The 16,063-nt window shown below is 39.2% G+C and overlaps 1 protein-coding gene across 1 annotated transcript; it reads left to right on the top strand.

The window, feature by feature from the left end:
• The first annotated feature begins 14,870 nt into the window (after positions 1-14,870).
• On the top strand, positions 14,871-15,836 carry LOC127216690 (olfactory receptor 7A17). The gene has a single exon (XM_051177497.1). It carries the CDS (start codon positions 14,877-14,879, stop codon positions 15,834-15,836), a length of 960 nt encoding a protein of 319 aa, XP_051033454.1. The 5' UTR covers positions 14,871-14,876.
• The last annotated feature ends 227 nt before the right edge of the window (positions 15,837-16,063 follow it).

The raw sequence follows: 16,063 nt of genomic DNA, 5'->3' as shown, positions 1-16,063 counted from the left end.
AAAACAAGATATTTAATGACAAAGCCAGATTTTCACAATACGTATCTACCAATCCAGCCCTACAGAAAGTTCTGGAAGGAAAACTCCAACCCAAAGAAGTTAACTACACTCACAAAGACATAGACACCAGTTGATCCCACTTCACCAGTATCTAAGGATAAAGCAGGACAAATATATTCATAATACCACTGCCAACAACAAATCTAAAACAAACAAGCATTAACAATCAGTGGTCCTTACTCTCCCTCAATATTAGTCTTGCCTATAAAAAGACACAGGCTAACAGAATGGATATGAAGACAGAATCCATCCTTCTGCTGCATACGGGAAACACATCTATGCTTCAAAGATAGACATTACCTCAGGATAAAGGGTTGGGAAAAGATATTCCAATCAAATGGACCCAAGAAGCAAGCAGGTGTAGCTATCCTAATATCTAACAAATTAGACTTGAAAACAAAATTAATCAAGAGATGAAGATGGTTATTTCTTATTCCTCACAGGAAAAATCCATCAACACAAAGACTCAATTCTGAACATCTATGCCCCAAATACAAAGGCACCCACATTCATAAAAAAAAAAACGCTACTAAAACTCAAAACTCACATAAAACCTCACACACTTATAGTGGGAGATTTCAACACCCCACTCTCACCAGTAGACAGGACCAAGAGTCAGAAATATAACAAAGAAACAAAAGAATTAGCAAAAGTTATGTCTCAGTTGGGTTTAACAGACATCTATAGAACATTCCATCCAAACACAAAAGAATATACCTTCTTCTCAGCTCCACATGGAGCCTTCTCTAAAATCGACCACATACTAGGTGACATAACAAACCTCAACAAAAGAATTGTAATAGTCCCCTGTAACCTATCAAACCACCATGCTTTAAAATTGGAAATTAACAACAACACAGAAACCCTACAAACTCATGGAAACTGAACAATGCACAATTACAGGATGCCTGGGTCAAAGAAGAAATAAAGAAATTAAGGACTTAATAAAATTCAACGAGAATGAGGACACAACATACCCAAACTTATGATACACCTTGAAAGCAGTGTTACGAGAGAAGTTCATTGCACTAAGTGCCCATGTGAAGAAAACAGAGGATAGTCACATTAGAGAATTAACAGCGCAACTGAAAGCCTTAGAACAAAAAGAACCAAACTCACCCCGGATGAGTAGATGCCAGGAAATAATTAATTTGAGGGCTCAAATCAACAAAATAGAAACCAGGAAAACAATACAAAACAATCAATGCAACAAAGAGTTGGTTTTTTGAGAAAATCAACAAGATAGACAAACCTTTATCCAAACTAATGAAAAAGCAGAGACAGAACATGCAAATTAACAAAATCAGAAATGAAAAGTGGGACATAAAAATGGACACAGATGAAATCCATACAATTTTCAGGTCATACTTTGAAAACCTGTCCTCCATAAAAATTGAAAATTCAAAGGAAATGAACAAATTTCTGGATAACTATTACTTAAGAAAATTAAATCAAGAACAGACAAGCAACTTAAATAGACCTATTATCCCCAACTAAATAGAAGCAGTCATCAAAAGCCTTCCAACCACAAAAAGCCTGGGGCCAGATGGTTTCAGTGCAAAATTCTACCAGAAATTCAAGGAAGAGCTAATAAAATACTCTTCAAATTGTTCCACACAATAGAAACAGAAGGTTCATTACCAAACTCTGTTTATGAGGCCACAATCACCTTGGTATCCAAGCCTCACAAAGACACAACTAAGAAAGAAAACCACAGACCAATATCCCTGATGAACATCGATGCAAAAATACTCAATTAACATACTGGCAAACGGAATCCAAGAATACATCAGAGAAATCATGCACCATGACCAAGTAGGCTTCATCCCTGGAATGCAGGGATGGTTTAACATACGAAAATCTATCAACATGATCCACCATATAAACAACATGATCATCTTTCTAGATGCTGAATTCAACAACTTTTCATGATAAAGGTCTGGAGAGATCAGGGATAACAGGAACATACCTAAACGTAATAGAAGCAATATACAGTAAACCAACAGCCAACATCAAATTAAATGGAGAGAAGCTTAAGGCAATTCCTCTAAAATCAGTAACAAGACAAGGCTGCCTTCTCTCTCCATATCTCTTCAATATTGAACTTGAAGTCCTAGCTAAAACTATAAGACAACAAAAGGAGAGCAAGGGTATCCAAATTGGAAAGAAAGAAGTCAAACTGTCTCTATTTGCAGATGATATGATAGTTTACATAAGTGAACCAAACAACTCTACTCTTATAGCTGATAAACATCTTCAGCAAGCTAGCAGGATACAAGGTAAACTACAAGACAAACTAAAAAAAACAATCAGCATTCCTAATTTATTCAGATGACAAAGGAGTTGAGAAAGAAATCAGAGAAACATCACCCTTTACAATAGCCAAAAGCAACATAAAGTATTTTGGGGTAATGCTTAACAAACAAGTGAAAGACCTATATAATAAGAACTTTGTGACTCTAAAGAAAGAAATTAAAGAAGATACCAGAAAATGGAAAGATCTCCCATGCTCTTGGATAGGTAGGAAAAACATAGTAAAAATAGAAATCTTGCCAAAAGCAATCTACAGATTCAATACAATCCCCATTAAAATCCCACCACAATTCTTCACTGACCTTGAAAGAATAATAATCAATTTGTATATGGAAAAACAGATCCAGGATATCCAAAACAACCCTATACAATAAAAGAACTTCAGGAGGCATCACCATTCCTGACTTTAAGATCTACTACAGAGCTATAGTTTGGGAAATAGACAGGTAGACCAATGGAATCAAATCGAAACCCTGGTATTAACACACACACCTACAAACACCTGATTTTTGACAAAACAGCTACAAGTACACGATGGGGGGAGGAAAGCATCTTCAACAAATGGTGCTGCCAAAATTGGATGATGGTGTGTAGAAGACTGCAGATACAGCCATGTCTACTGCCATGCACAAAACTCAAGTTCAAATGAATCAAAGGCCTCAACATAAATCCAGCCACACTGAACCTCTTAGAGGAGAAAGTAGGAGGTATCCTTGAACAAAATGGTATAGGAGACCACTTCCTGAACAGAACTCCAGGAGCACAGACTCTGAGATCAATAATTAATAAATGGGACCTCCTCAACTTAGAGGCTTCTGTAAGGCAAAGGACACAGTGGACAAGACCAAACAGCAGCCCACAGACTGGGAAAAAGATCTTTACCAATCCTACATCTGACAAAGGGCTGATCTCCAAAATATACAAAGAACTCAAGAAACTAGTCAACAAAACACCAAATAACCCTATTAAAAATGGGATACAGAACTGAATAGAGAACTCTCAATAGAGGCAATCAAAAAGGCTGAAAGACACTTAAGAAAGTGCTCAACATCCTTAGCTATCACAGAAACGCAAATCAAAACAACTCTGAGATAGCATTTTACTCCTGCCATAATGGTTAAAATTAGAAACACCAATGACAACTTATGCTGGAGAGGATGTGGAGAAAGAAGAACACTCCTCCACTGCTGGTGGGAGTGCAAACCTGTACAGCCATTTTTTGAGATCAGTATGGCAGTTACTCAAGAAAATGAGAAATAGTTTACCACGGGACCTGGCAATCCCACTCTTAGGCATATACCCAAATGATCCACATCCATGCAACAAACACATGTGCTCAACTATGTTCATACCATCATTGTTTGTAATAGCAAGAACCTGGAAGCAACCTAGATGCCCCTCAATTGAAGAATGGATAATGAAGATGGGGCACATCTACACAATGGAATACTACTCTGCAGAAAAAAAAATGGTATCTTGAAATTAGCAGTAAGTGGATGGAACTTGAAGAAATCATCGTGAATTAGGTATCCCAGTCAAAAAATAGGAAGATGGTATGTACTCGCTCATATATGGATGGTAGACATAGAGGAAAGGATCACCAGCCTATAATTCACACCGCCAGAGGAATGAGGATAGAAGGAGAATTCTAAGAGATTCATATAAGGTCACTAACAGAATGGGAAAGGGACAATTTCTCCAGAGCACATGGGATAGTGGAGTGAGGGGAGAGGGAGAAAGAGAAGGGGAGGAGAGGAAAGCATGTTGAACTATGAAGATTGAGTCAGGGGAGGAATAGAAGCCAGGAGAGAGAGAGAGAGAAAGAGAGAGAGAGAGAGAGAGAGAGAGAGAGAGAGAGAGAGAGAGAGAGAGAACATAAAACAGGAAGCCATTATAGTTTTGAAGAGAAAATTGAAACTAAATAAGGTCTAGAGAACTACAACCCTGACTCCAACTAACAATTTGGGCAACAGTGGAAAGGCTACCATAAATGCCCTTCCCTGATAATGAGATTGATGACTAACTTATCCACCATCATGGAGCCCTCATCTAGTACCTGTTGAAAACAGAAGCAAACACCCACAACTAAATACTGAGTCTAAGTAGAATCCAGATGCAGAGACAGAGGGCAAGACCAGGTTGCAGAAACACATAGAGACAGCTGACCTGAACAAGGAGGAGCTAATGGGTCCCCAGACAGATAGCTTGGAATCCAGTATGGGACTGACTCAGGCCCACCTGAATATGGGTCTCAGCCAGAAGGACTGAGCAGTCTAAAGGATCTCAGACAGTGGAACCAGGATGTATACCTGTTACACAAAATGACCTTGTGGGCACATCCCCCATGGAGGGATACTTTACCTAGAGACAGGAGAGAAGTCCTAGTCCCTACATCAAATGACTTGACAGATATAGATGACCCCTCTTGGATGGCATCACCATCCAAGAGGGCAATTGGGGCAATTGGAAGGGAGTGGTCAGGTGCATGGGGTGGGGGAGAGGGAAAGAGAGAGGTAGGGAGGGAGGGAGAGGGCAATGGAATTGGTATGTAAAGTAAAAATAAAAATTAAAATTAAAAAAAGTAATTTGATGGTTTTCTGCATATAATTTTGGCCATTTTCATTTCATTCCCCTCTCTCATCCTTTTTCTTCCAATTCTAGAAATCTTCTCAATAAGTCCATTTGTGCCTTTCATGTATTTAGTTAGTGTATGGCCCACCAATTTTAATACCATTTCTCTCTAGAATGTGAGACAGAGTTTATTTACTAGAGAAAGTGTGATTTTTCAATGTCTATACTACTGGAAACAATGACTCCCCCTTCTTCTAATCAACCTAACTTTCCAGAGAGAAGTGGGGTTCCATGCCCCCTCCCTCATCCATGAAGAAATGTTAATGGCCTCAATCTTGTGGATATTGCTAGAGAATTTCTGGTTGAGAAAATCCACTGAAAGCTTGAAAGGCTAGTGTACAAATGTATTCTGTTTCATTAAAAGTTTCTTGGTTTATAAAGTCCTATCTGGCATCCTCTGCTTCTATTCTTTACTGTCTTATAGCCAGTCATAAATGCAGGATCCATGGGATCATCCTAGAATCAGTGTATCCGAATCTTCATTTTTGCAAATTCCCAAAAGAGTCCTTCACATTGAAGTTGGAAAACTATTGATGTAGACATGATTCCTCATTCTTTCAGTGGTGACTTTTGAGTTGCCTCCTTTAAGGGGAGGGTGATGGATGATGGACAATGGAGATGGGTGGGAGTATGGGCAGGGTAGTAGTATGGGCATTTGGGAACAAGAGCTTCTCTTGATCCTTTCAGATGCTGAGCATCACGTTTCTTCTCATTCTATCAGATTCTCAGAGGCAGAGTCATATCTGATCAGTGACAATAGGTGTAGAAAGGGAAAAACGAGGGCTAGTGAAAATTTTCAATTTGTAAATGCTCTTGTGTGACAAGCCAAATTCATTAACAAGAGCCCACATTCAGAAAGAGAAATGGCACACACACACACACACACACACACACACACACACACACACACACACACACAAATAATATATAACAAAAACATTTAAAGGAAACAGAAACATTTATGGAGTTCTATTCTAAGTCTAGCTGTCTTTTATTTGTAACTTAGGATGTAGCACAGAACTATCTGAATCTCACTTTTGCAAATTTACAACCAGTTTCTTAATAACAGTTGTCAATGGCTATATTCAAAAGCCAAAGAAGCAGTAGCTGATTTTAGAAAAAAAGAATGTGTAAAGGGATTGGAATGTATTCCATGATTGTAGATGTCTCATGAATAATGGCATAAATGGAATATTTCTATTTGCCTTTCAAGGAATACACCTTTATTTTGCTTTGGAAAAATAACAATAAAGCCAACTAAGATAAGACTCATAGACTCACATCAAAAGAAAACAACCTGTTGTTGAACAAAATCATGACTTTTTGAAGCCACCAATGGAATATAATGCTTTGGTGACTTGAGACATACTTAAGTCTAGTTTCAGTGCTTTAGAATCTGGTTAAAATCTTAAGTCAGGATGAAGTAAGCTACTAAGAGGTTAAAGCAAGTGTGTTCATGGGGAAGGAATAACAACTAGTCACCTGGGTTATTCTTTTGAGAACAGTCGATATTTAGGAATATTTTTCTCTCTGTGCAGAGCAATGTCCCATGGGGAAATCATGTGGTTAGGGACTGTAAAAATAAGAGGAAAATATTCTCAAAAGAGAAGCTGCTGTCATCTTTGAGTGTCTCTCCAGTGTAGTCCTTCTGATTTGCAAACTTGAGCCACACATTACTTTTCTGATTTTGAAGTCCTACCCCTGGCTGGAGATTAATGCCTCTGTTTTTCCTGCTTCATGTATTAAGCACAGCTTCAGTTCTCCACCATCAGCCATTCAGAGAGGACTGGGGGCTTTGATGCACAGACCTACCTTTCAGAGGTCAAGCTGGGTAAGTCCTGGAGCTCTACTAGTATTGCAGCAAGAGTTCAGAAAACAGAACAGAAAATGTACATGAGAGCAAAGTTAGCCTAGTCAAGACTGGAAGATGCAAGGGAGGCTTTCTGGGTTGGTTAAGGAATACATTGATTCACGAAACTGGAAAGAAAAGTATCCACTGAACTCATTAATTGGGGTGATAATTAATTTTTAAGTGATAGTTTTGGAGTGATAATCATAAGAGGATGGTTTTATGAACTCATAAAAATGTTCCTTCTGAAGAAGAATGTATGTTAATGGGTCCTGGAAATTGTGGAATATGCAGACAGAGCATTGTGTGTTAAGTCACACACACCAAAACTATTGTATGTCTTTTTATTTTTGGTGAATATAATGTTGTATTGATAAGACAGGTCCAAATGAAAGACATTTGCACAAATCCCACCATGCATTCATGCACTTCTGTGCAAACAAAAGGTCACTGTAGCAAACTCAACCTCTGATAATTTGTATCCAGAAGTATACCTTGGATAAAGCATGGTATTGTTGCTTGTTGTCATGGTGTCTTTAGGGTTTAAGTAGACAAAGGATGTTTATCAGTGTAATAGGGCAGATTTGCCCTAGTGTTATGATGGAAAAGTCTGTGCACCAATACTGGAGATGCCTTGGTTAATGACTAAATTTGTTCCTTGACAATACCATACATGTGTACAAGATACACTTTTCTCTCCCTGTTTCCTATTTCCCTCCTCTGATAACCCTTGACCTTCTTTTTTTCTTTTAATTTTTTATTTGTTTTCATTATTTATTTTGTATTTTACATGTCGATCCCAGTTCCCTCTCCCTCCCTCTTACCCTCTCTGCCCCCTCACATGTACCCTGACCACCCTCGCCTCCCGTACCCCCACCACAAATCCACATGTAGTGCAATGCCATCCAGGTGGGGTCATGTAAATCTGTCAAGTCATTTGAAGTAGGGACTAGGACTTCTCTCCTGTCTCTAGGTTAAGGGAGTATCCCTCCATGGGAGATGTGTCCACAAGGTCCTTTTGTGCACCAGGAATACATCTTGGTTCCACTGTCTGAGGTCCCTCAGACTGCTCAGTCCTTCTAGCTGAGACCCATGTTCAGGGGTTCTGGGTTGGTCCTATGCTGGATTCCCAGCTATCATTCTGGGGTCCATGAGCTCCCCTTTGTTCATGTCAGCTGTCTTTGTGTGTTTCAGCAGCCTGGATTTGACCCCTACACTCATCACTCCTCCCTCTATACAACTGAAGTCCAGGAGCTCAGCTCAGTGTTTAGCTCTGGGTATCTGCTTCTGCCTCCTTCAGTTACTATATGAAGGCTCTAGGATGGCATATAAAGTAGTCATCAATCTCATTATGAGGGAGAGGCATTTAAGTTAACCTCTCCACAACTGCTTAGATTTTTAGTTGGGGTCATTCTTGTAGATCTCTGGACATTTTCCTAGTGCCAGATTTCTCTCATTTTTTATATATTGACTTTTTTATTTTTATTTTACATATCAATCCCAGTTCCTTCTCCCTCTCTCCCTCTTCCCCTCTCTCCCACCCTCACATGCATCCCGACCACCATCCCCTCTCACCCCCTACTCTACATGTAGGGTGATGCACTACAGGAGGGGTCATCTCTAAATCTCTAAAATCATGTGGAGTAGGGACTAGGACTTTTCTCCTGCCTCTAATTTAAGGAAGTATCCCTCCATGGGGATGTGCCCGCAAGGTCATTTTATACAACAGGAATACATACTGGATCCACTTTATGAGGACCCTTAGACTGTTCAGTCCTTCTAGCTGAGACCCATGTTCAGAGGGTCTGAGTTAGTCCCATGCTGGATTCCCAGTTATCAGTCTAGAGGTTCAATAGATCCTCCTTGTTCAGGTCTGTCTCTATGTGTTTCTGCAACCTGGTCTTGCCCTCTCTCTCTGCATCTGGATTCTAGTTGGACTCAGTGTTTAGTTGTGGTTGTTTGCTTCTATTTCCAACAGGTACTGGATGAGGGCTCCATGATGGTGGATAAGTTAGTTGTTGATCTCACTATCAGGGAAGGGCATTTATGGTACTCTTTCCACGGTTGCTCAAATTGTTAGTTGGAGTCAGTCTTGTAGGTCTCTAGACATTTCTTTATGTTCAGTTTTCTCTTCAAACCAATAATGGCTCTCGCTTTTATCTTCTCTCTCTCTCTCTCTCTCTCTCTCTCTCTTCCCCATCCTCTCTCTCTTTTTTACCTTCTATTACTCCCCTGAATCAACCTTCCTTGTCTAATGTGTGTTCCTCTCCTCCCCTTCACATTCTCCTACTTCCCTCTCCACTCACTGTGACCCCCACTCCCCATGTGCTTAGGAGAACTTGTCCCTTCCCCCTTCTGGGAGGGACGTTATATGAATCTCTTAGAATCCTCCTTCTATCCTCATTCCTCTGGCGGTGTGAATTATAGGCTGGTGATCCTTTCCTCTATGTCTAAAATCCATATATGAGCAAGTACATGCCATGTTCCTCTGTTTGTGACTGGGATAACTAATTCACGATGGTATCTTGCCTGCGAATTGCAAGATTCCATTTTGGTTTTTTTTTCCACAGAGTAGTATTCCATTGTGTAGATGTGCCATAACTTCTTTATCCATTCTTCAGTTGAGGGGCATCTAGGTGGCTTCCTGTTCTTGCTATTACAAACAATGATGCTATGAACATAGTTGAGCACATGTCTTTGTTGCATGGATGTAGATCATTTGGGTATAAGGCTAAGAAGGGGATTGCATGGTCCTGTGGTAAACTGATTCCCATTTTCCTGAGGAACTGCCATAAAGGCTCTCCAAAATGGCTGTACAAGTTTGCACTCCCACCAGCAGTGGAGGAATGTTCCCCTTTCTCCACATCCTCTCTAGCATAAGTTGTCATTGGTGTTTCTAATTTTAGCTATTCTGGCAGGAATAAGATGGTATCTCAAAGTTGTTTTGATTTGCATTTCCCTGGTAAGTAAGGATGTTGAGCATTAAGTGTCTTTCAGACTTATTTGATTTCCTCTATTGAGAATTCTATATTCAGTTCTGTACCCCATTTTTAGTAGGGTTATTTGGTGTTTTGTTGACTAGTTTCTTGTGTTCTTTGTACATTATGGAGATCAGCCCTCTGTCAGATGTGGGGTTGGTGAAGATCTTTTCCCAGTCTGTGGGCAGCCATTTGGTCTTGTCCGCTGTGTCCTTTGCCTTACAGAAGCTTCTAAGTTTGAGTAGATCCCATTTATTAATTGTTAATCTCAGAGTTCTGTTCAGGAAGTGATCTCCTAAACCATTTTGTTCAAGGGTACCTCCTACTTTCTCTTCTAAGATGTTCAGTGAGGTTGGATTTATGTGAGGTCTTTGATCCATTTGGACTTGAGTTTTGTGTGTGACAATAGACATAGGTGTATCTGCAGACTTCTACACACCATTATCCAATTGTGCCAGCACCATTAGATGAAGATGCTTTCCTCCCCCATTGTATGCTTTTAGCTATTTTGTCAAAAATCAGGTGTTTGTAGGTGTGTGTGTTAATATCAGTGTTTTCTATTCGATTCCATTGCTATACCTGTCTATTTTTATGCCAATACCAGGGCGTCTTCAGGACTATAACTGTGTAGTTGAGCTTAAAGTCAGGGATGGTGATACCTCCTGAAGTTCTTTTATTGTACAGGGTTGTTTTGGCTATCCTGGGTCTTTTGTTTTTTCATATAAAGTTGATTATTATCCTTTCAAGGTCAGTGAAGAATTGAGGTGGGTATTGCATTGAATCTGAAGACTGCTTTTGAAAGATTGCTATTTTTACTATATTGTTCCTCCCTATCCAAGAGCATGGGAGATCTTTCCATTTTCCGGTATCTTCTTTAATTTCATTCTTTAAAGTCACAAAGTTCTTATTATATAGGTCTTTCACTTGTTTGTTAAGCATTACCCCCAAAATACTTTATGTTGTTTGTGGCTATTGTAAAGGGTGAAGTTTCTCTGATTTCTTTCTCAACCCCTTTGTCATCTGAATAAAGTAGAACTACTGAATTTTTTTTTAGTTTATCTTCTATCCTGCTAGCTTGCTGAAGGTGTTTATCAGCTATAAGAGTTCCCTGGTAGAGTTTTTTTGGGTCGCTTATGTAAACTATCATATCATCTGCAAATAGAGTCAGTTTCACTTCTTTTTTTCCAATTTGGATACCTTTGATCTCTTTTTGTTGTCTTATAGTTTTAGCTAGAACTTCAAGTACAATATTGAAGAGATATGGAGAGAGAAGGCAGCCTTGTCTTGTTACTGATTTTAGAGGAATTGCCTTAAGCTTATCTCCATTTAATCTGATGTTGGCTGTTGGTTTACTGTATATTGCTTCTATTATGTTCCTGATACCCCTGATCTCTCCAAGACCTTTATTATAAGTGTGTGAGGTTTTATGTGAGTTTTGAATTTTAGTAGCATTTTTTTATGAATGTAGGTGCCTTTGTATTTGGGGCATGGATGTTCAGAATTGAGACTTTGTGTTGATGGATTTCTCCTGCGATAAATACGACATGACTGTCTTCGTCTCTTGTTAATATCTAACAAGTCTTACTTGTTAGATATTAGGATAGCCACACCTGCTTGCTTCTTGGGTCCATTTGATTGGAATATTTTTTCCCAACCCTTTACCCTGAGATAATGTCTATCTTTGAAGCTTAGATGTGTTTCTTGTATGCAGCAGAAGGATGGATTCTGTCTTCATATGCATTCTCTTAGCCTGTGTCTTTTTATATGTGAATTAAGACCATTAATGTTGAGGATGAGTAAGGATCATTGATTGTTGATACTTGTTTTAGATTTGTTGTTGGCAGTGATATTGTGAAAATATTTGTCCTGCTTTACTCTTCGTTTCTGGTGTCATGAAGTTATCTGTTGCCTACATTTTTGTGGGCATAGTTAACTTCCTTGGGTTGGAGTTTCCTTCCAGAACTTTCTGTAGGGCTGGCTTGGTAGGTATGTATTTTGAAAATCTGGCTTTGTCATTAAATATCTTGTTTTCTCCATCTATAGTGATTGAGAGTTTTGCTGGGTATAGTAGCCTGGGCTGGCATCCGTGGACTCTTAGTACTTGTAGAACATGTATTCATGACCTTCTGGCTTGAGGGTTTCCATGGAGAAGTCAGGTGTAATTTTGATAGGTATGTCTTTATATATTTGTTCTTTTTCCTTCGCTGTTCTTCTTTATTTATTTATTTTGCATGTTAGGTATTTTGATTATTATATGTTGAGGGATCTTTTTTCTTTGGTCCAGCCTATTTGGGTTTCGGTATGCTTCTTGTACTTTCATGGGCATGTCCTTCTTCAGATTGGGAAAGTTTTCCTCAATGATTTTGTTGAATATTTTTTCAGCACCTTTGAGCTGGGCTTCCTCACCTTCCTCTATGGCTATTATTCTTAGGTTTGGCCTTTTCATGATGTCCCACATTTCCTGGATGTTTTGTGTTAAGGATATGTTGGATTTACAATTTTCTTTGGTCGATGAATCTATTTCCTCTAGTTCATCTTCCACGCCTGAGATTCTCTCTTCCATCTCTTGAATTCTGTTGGTTATGCTTGTGTCCATAGTTCCTGATATTTTTGCCCAGTTTTTCTATTTCTAGCATTCCTTTGGTTTGTGTTGTCTTTATTGTCTCTATTTCAGTTTTCAAGTCTTGAACCATTTCCTTTACCTGCTTAATTGGTTCTTCTTGGCTTTCTGTACTTTCTTTACTTTCCTTAAGGAATTTGTTCATTTCTTCCAATTTTTTGTTTGTTTTTTTCTTCCATTTCTTTAAGGGATTTTCTCACATCTTCTTTGAGGGCCTCTATCATTTTTCCGATGGTAATTTTTAAGTTGTTCCCTTCTGCTTCCTCTACTTTGTTGTTGTGTTCCGTTCTAGTTGGGGTAGATTCCCTAGATTCTGGTGGTGTCATGCTTGCCTTTCAGTTGTTTTGGTGGGGGCGGGTGGCTGTGTATCAGAGCTCCGAGAGCAATCTTGATGAGGACAGGACACAGGGGCAGCGAAATCTGGGGCCAACCCCAGGGGAAGGGTGTGGGTGAGATTGCACCAAAATTGTTCCCAGACTCACCTCTAGCCAAGGTCTAGCAATGGGGGTCAAAGCTCTGTTTTCTTTTTTTATATTAAGTTGAGTATTGTTCTTTCAATGTCTGTGAAGAATTTTGCTGGGATTGTGATGAGAATTGCACTGAATCTGTAGATTACTTTTTGTATGGATGCCATTTTTACTATATTTATCCTATCTACCCAAGAGCATGGGAGATCTTTCCATTTTCGGACATTCTTTTTAGTTTCTTTTTATAAAGACTTAAAATTCTGGTTCTACTGCGAGTGGTCCCACAAACTGCCAAAGCCCCCCAACTGTCACCACATTCAGAGGGCCTAGTTTGGCCCTATGCATGTTCCCCAGCTGTCATTCGTGTGTCAGTGAGCTCTCACATGCTCAGGTAAAACTGTTTTTGTGGGTTTCCCCATCATGGACTTGACCCCTTTGCTCATATTATTGCTCCTCCCTCTCTTTGACTGGAGTTTGGCCCAGTGCTTAGGTGTGAATCTCTACATTTGCTTTCATCAGTTACTGAATGAAGGTTCTGTGATGACAATTAAGAGTCATCAATCCATTTACAGCAAAGGGTAGTTGAGGTGCCCTCTTTAATATATATAATATATATTTATATAAAATCTGCTGAGCCTATTTATTACTGCTTATATGTATTTGATTTTAGGTCTGAGCATTTGGACTTGGACAAGCACATATTTGCTTTCTCCCTGTCATATCTAGAAAACACAGCAAACTTTCTAGTCCTCTGGTTTTTACAGTCTTTCTCCCGTATCTCTGGTGATGTTCTTTAAGACATAAGATTAGTTTTAAGTGTATTTCTTGGATTGGGCATCCACTAGTTGTTCTATGCATTTTGAAAAGTTGGAGATTTCTGTAATGTCCTCTGTGTACTTTAAAAATAAGGTTCTTTAATAAAGGTTAACAACTACACTTATCAATGTTTCCATTCCAGGTGTGTGGGCTAAGAATACCATGCTAGGGAAATGTCTATAATCAAGGGAGTCCAAATTTGAGGGAGGGAGACAGGAGAATGTCACAATTCTAAAGTTCATTATTACATGTACTTTGGGCAGAGGTTGAGTGTGAAACACACATTACTAATCAGATATAACACAAGGAATCTCCTCAGGATTCATATAAAATTTGCATCTAAATTTGCAGAGGCACACAATTTTTTTCTCAATTTTATATGTGTAAGGTCACTTAATGGTTAGAGTTCTTAAGTTTTCTAGCCAAGAGTCTGCTGTTTGTAGAATTCATGGACTCCAGTAAGAACTTACTGCTACTATTTTGTTAAATGAAAACTAAATTTTCTTCTGAATATTTGTATGTATGTTCATAAACCAGTGAAAGTGTTAGCTTTCATCAGAGAAACTTATTTTTCCAGTGGACAGAGAATAATATAAAAAACCCACTAGTCAAAGTGTAGAGAATAAGTGTCTAAAGAGTAATGATCCCTAAATGAACCTTCTATAGCATAGGCCTCCCATTAGCCTCAGGGAACACCACAGAAATGGAAACAGATAGTAAGATGCTGAGAACATGGAGAACTTTGTGAAAAGTTGGCTTCTGGACATGACACAGCCAGTGAACTAATGAACTCACAGTACCTATGGTAGCCTTTAAATGACCTTCACAAGATCAAACCAATCAACATTACTCCATGAAGAAGGAGGGGATAATAAGATCTCATCCCTAGCCAAGGAGACATTTTCAGTGATGGATGTTGAAGAGAGTAGTTTTCAAGGATGTGGTCTCTGGTAGGTTGACTATGCCCCAATTTCACTGGATAGTCATACACCCCTGAATATATGGGCATCACAAGTAAGGTCTAATGGTTCATAGAATAAATAAAAGGAGGGTAGGAGGGAAGGAGAGAATATTGACGTCAATTTACTGATGGATGACTGAGTTTCCAATTTTTTTTTGGGGGGGGTAGGCATATCCAACACATGGAGCAAGGAAATAACACTCAGCTTACAGAATTCTTTCTTCTGGGATTTTCAGAGAGTCAACCTCAAATTCAACCTTTCATATTTGGACTTTTCCTCTCCATGTACCTAGTGACTATCTTTGGTAACTTACTCATCATCATGGCCATCATTGTGGACACCCACCTACACACACCCATGTACATCTTCCTCTCCAATCTGTCCTTTGTGGACATCTGCTTCACCTCCACCACTGTCCCACAGATGCTGGTGAACATCCAGACACAGAGCAAGGTCATCATCTATGCATGCTGCATCATCCAGATGTACTTCTTACTGCTTTTTTCAGGTTTAGACATCTTTCTGCTGACTGTGATGGCCTATGACCGCTATGTGGCCATCTGTCATCCTCTGCACTACATGGTCATCATGAACACAAGACGCTGTGGATTAATGATTATAGCATGCTGGATCATAGGTGTCCTAAATTCCCTGTTACACAGCTTTTTGGCTCTACGGCTATCATTCTGCACAAACTTGGAAATCCCTCACTTTTTCTGTGAACTTAATCAGGTGGTACACCACGCCTGCTCTGACACCTTTCTTAATGATATGGTAATTTATATTACAGCCATGTTACTGGCTGTGGGTCCCCTCTCTGGCATCCTTTACTCTTACTCCAAGATAGTGTCTTCCATACGTGCAATCTCCTCAGCTCAAGGGAAGTACAAAGCATTTTCCACATGTGCTTCTCACCTTTCAGTTGTCTCTTTATTTTATTGCACCCTCCTGGGGGTGTACCTAAGTTCTGCTGTGACCCAAAACTCACACGCCACTGCAACAGCTTCATTGATGTATACTGTGGTCACACCCCTGCTGAACCCCTTCATTTATAGTCTGAGGAATAAAGACATAAAGATAGCATTAAAAATCCTGTTAGGATATATAACTAGAAGCAGACCAATGGATTCTCTATCATAACATGCCTGTTTTGTAGTAGTCAATGTTTTACATTATCCATTGCAATCCATTGATTAGATTGAACAAAAAAATCTTAATCTTTCTTCTTCTACCTTTTACCTCACTTTTATTATACAATTAAAGTTCTTCCCTTTCATTCCTTCTGGTATCTGTAATCCATTGTCATTCCCTACTTTCCCTAACATATTCCCATCCTTGGATCAGAATCCTATGTTAATTGCTGCTTC

Source organism: Phodopus roborovskii, unplaced genomic scaffold (genome assembly GCF_943737965.1).
Source record: "Phodopus roborovskii unplaced genomic scaffold, PHOROB, whole genome shotgun sequence".
NCBI classification, from domain to species: Eukaryota; Metazoa; Chordata; class Mammalia; order Rodentia; family Cricetidae; genus Phodopus; species Phodopus roborovskii.
Note: the sequence above shows the minus strand (reverse complement) of the source record. Positions and strands in the feature narration are given on the sequence as shown.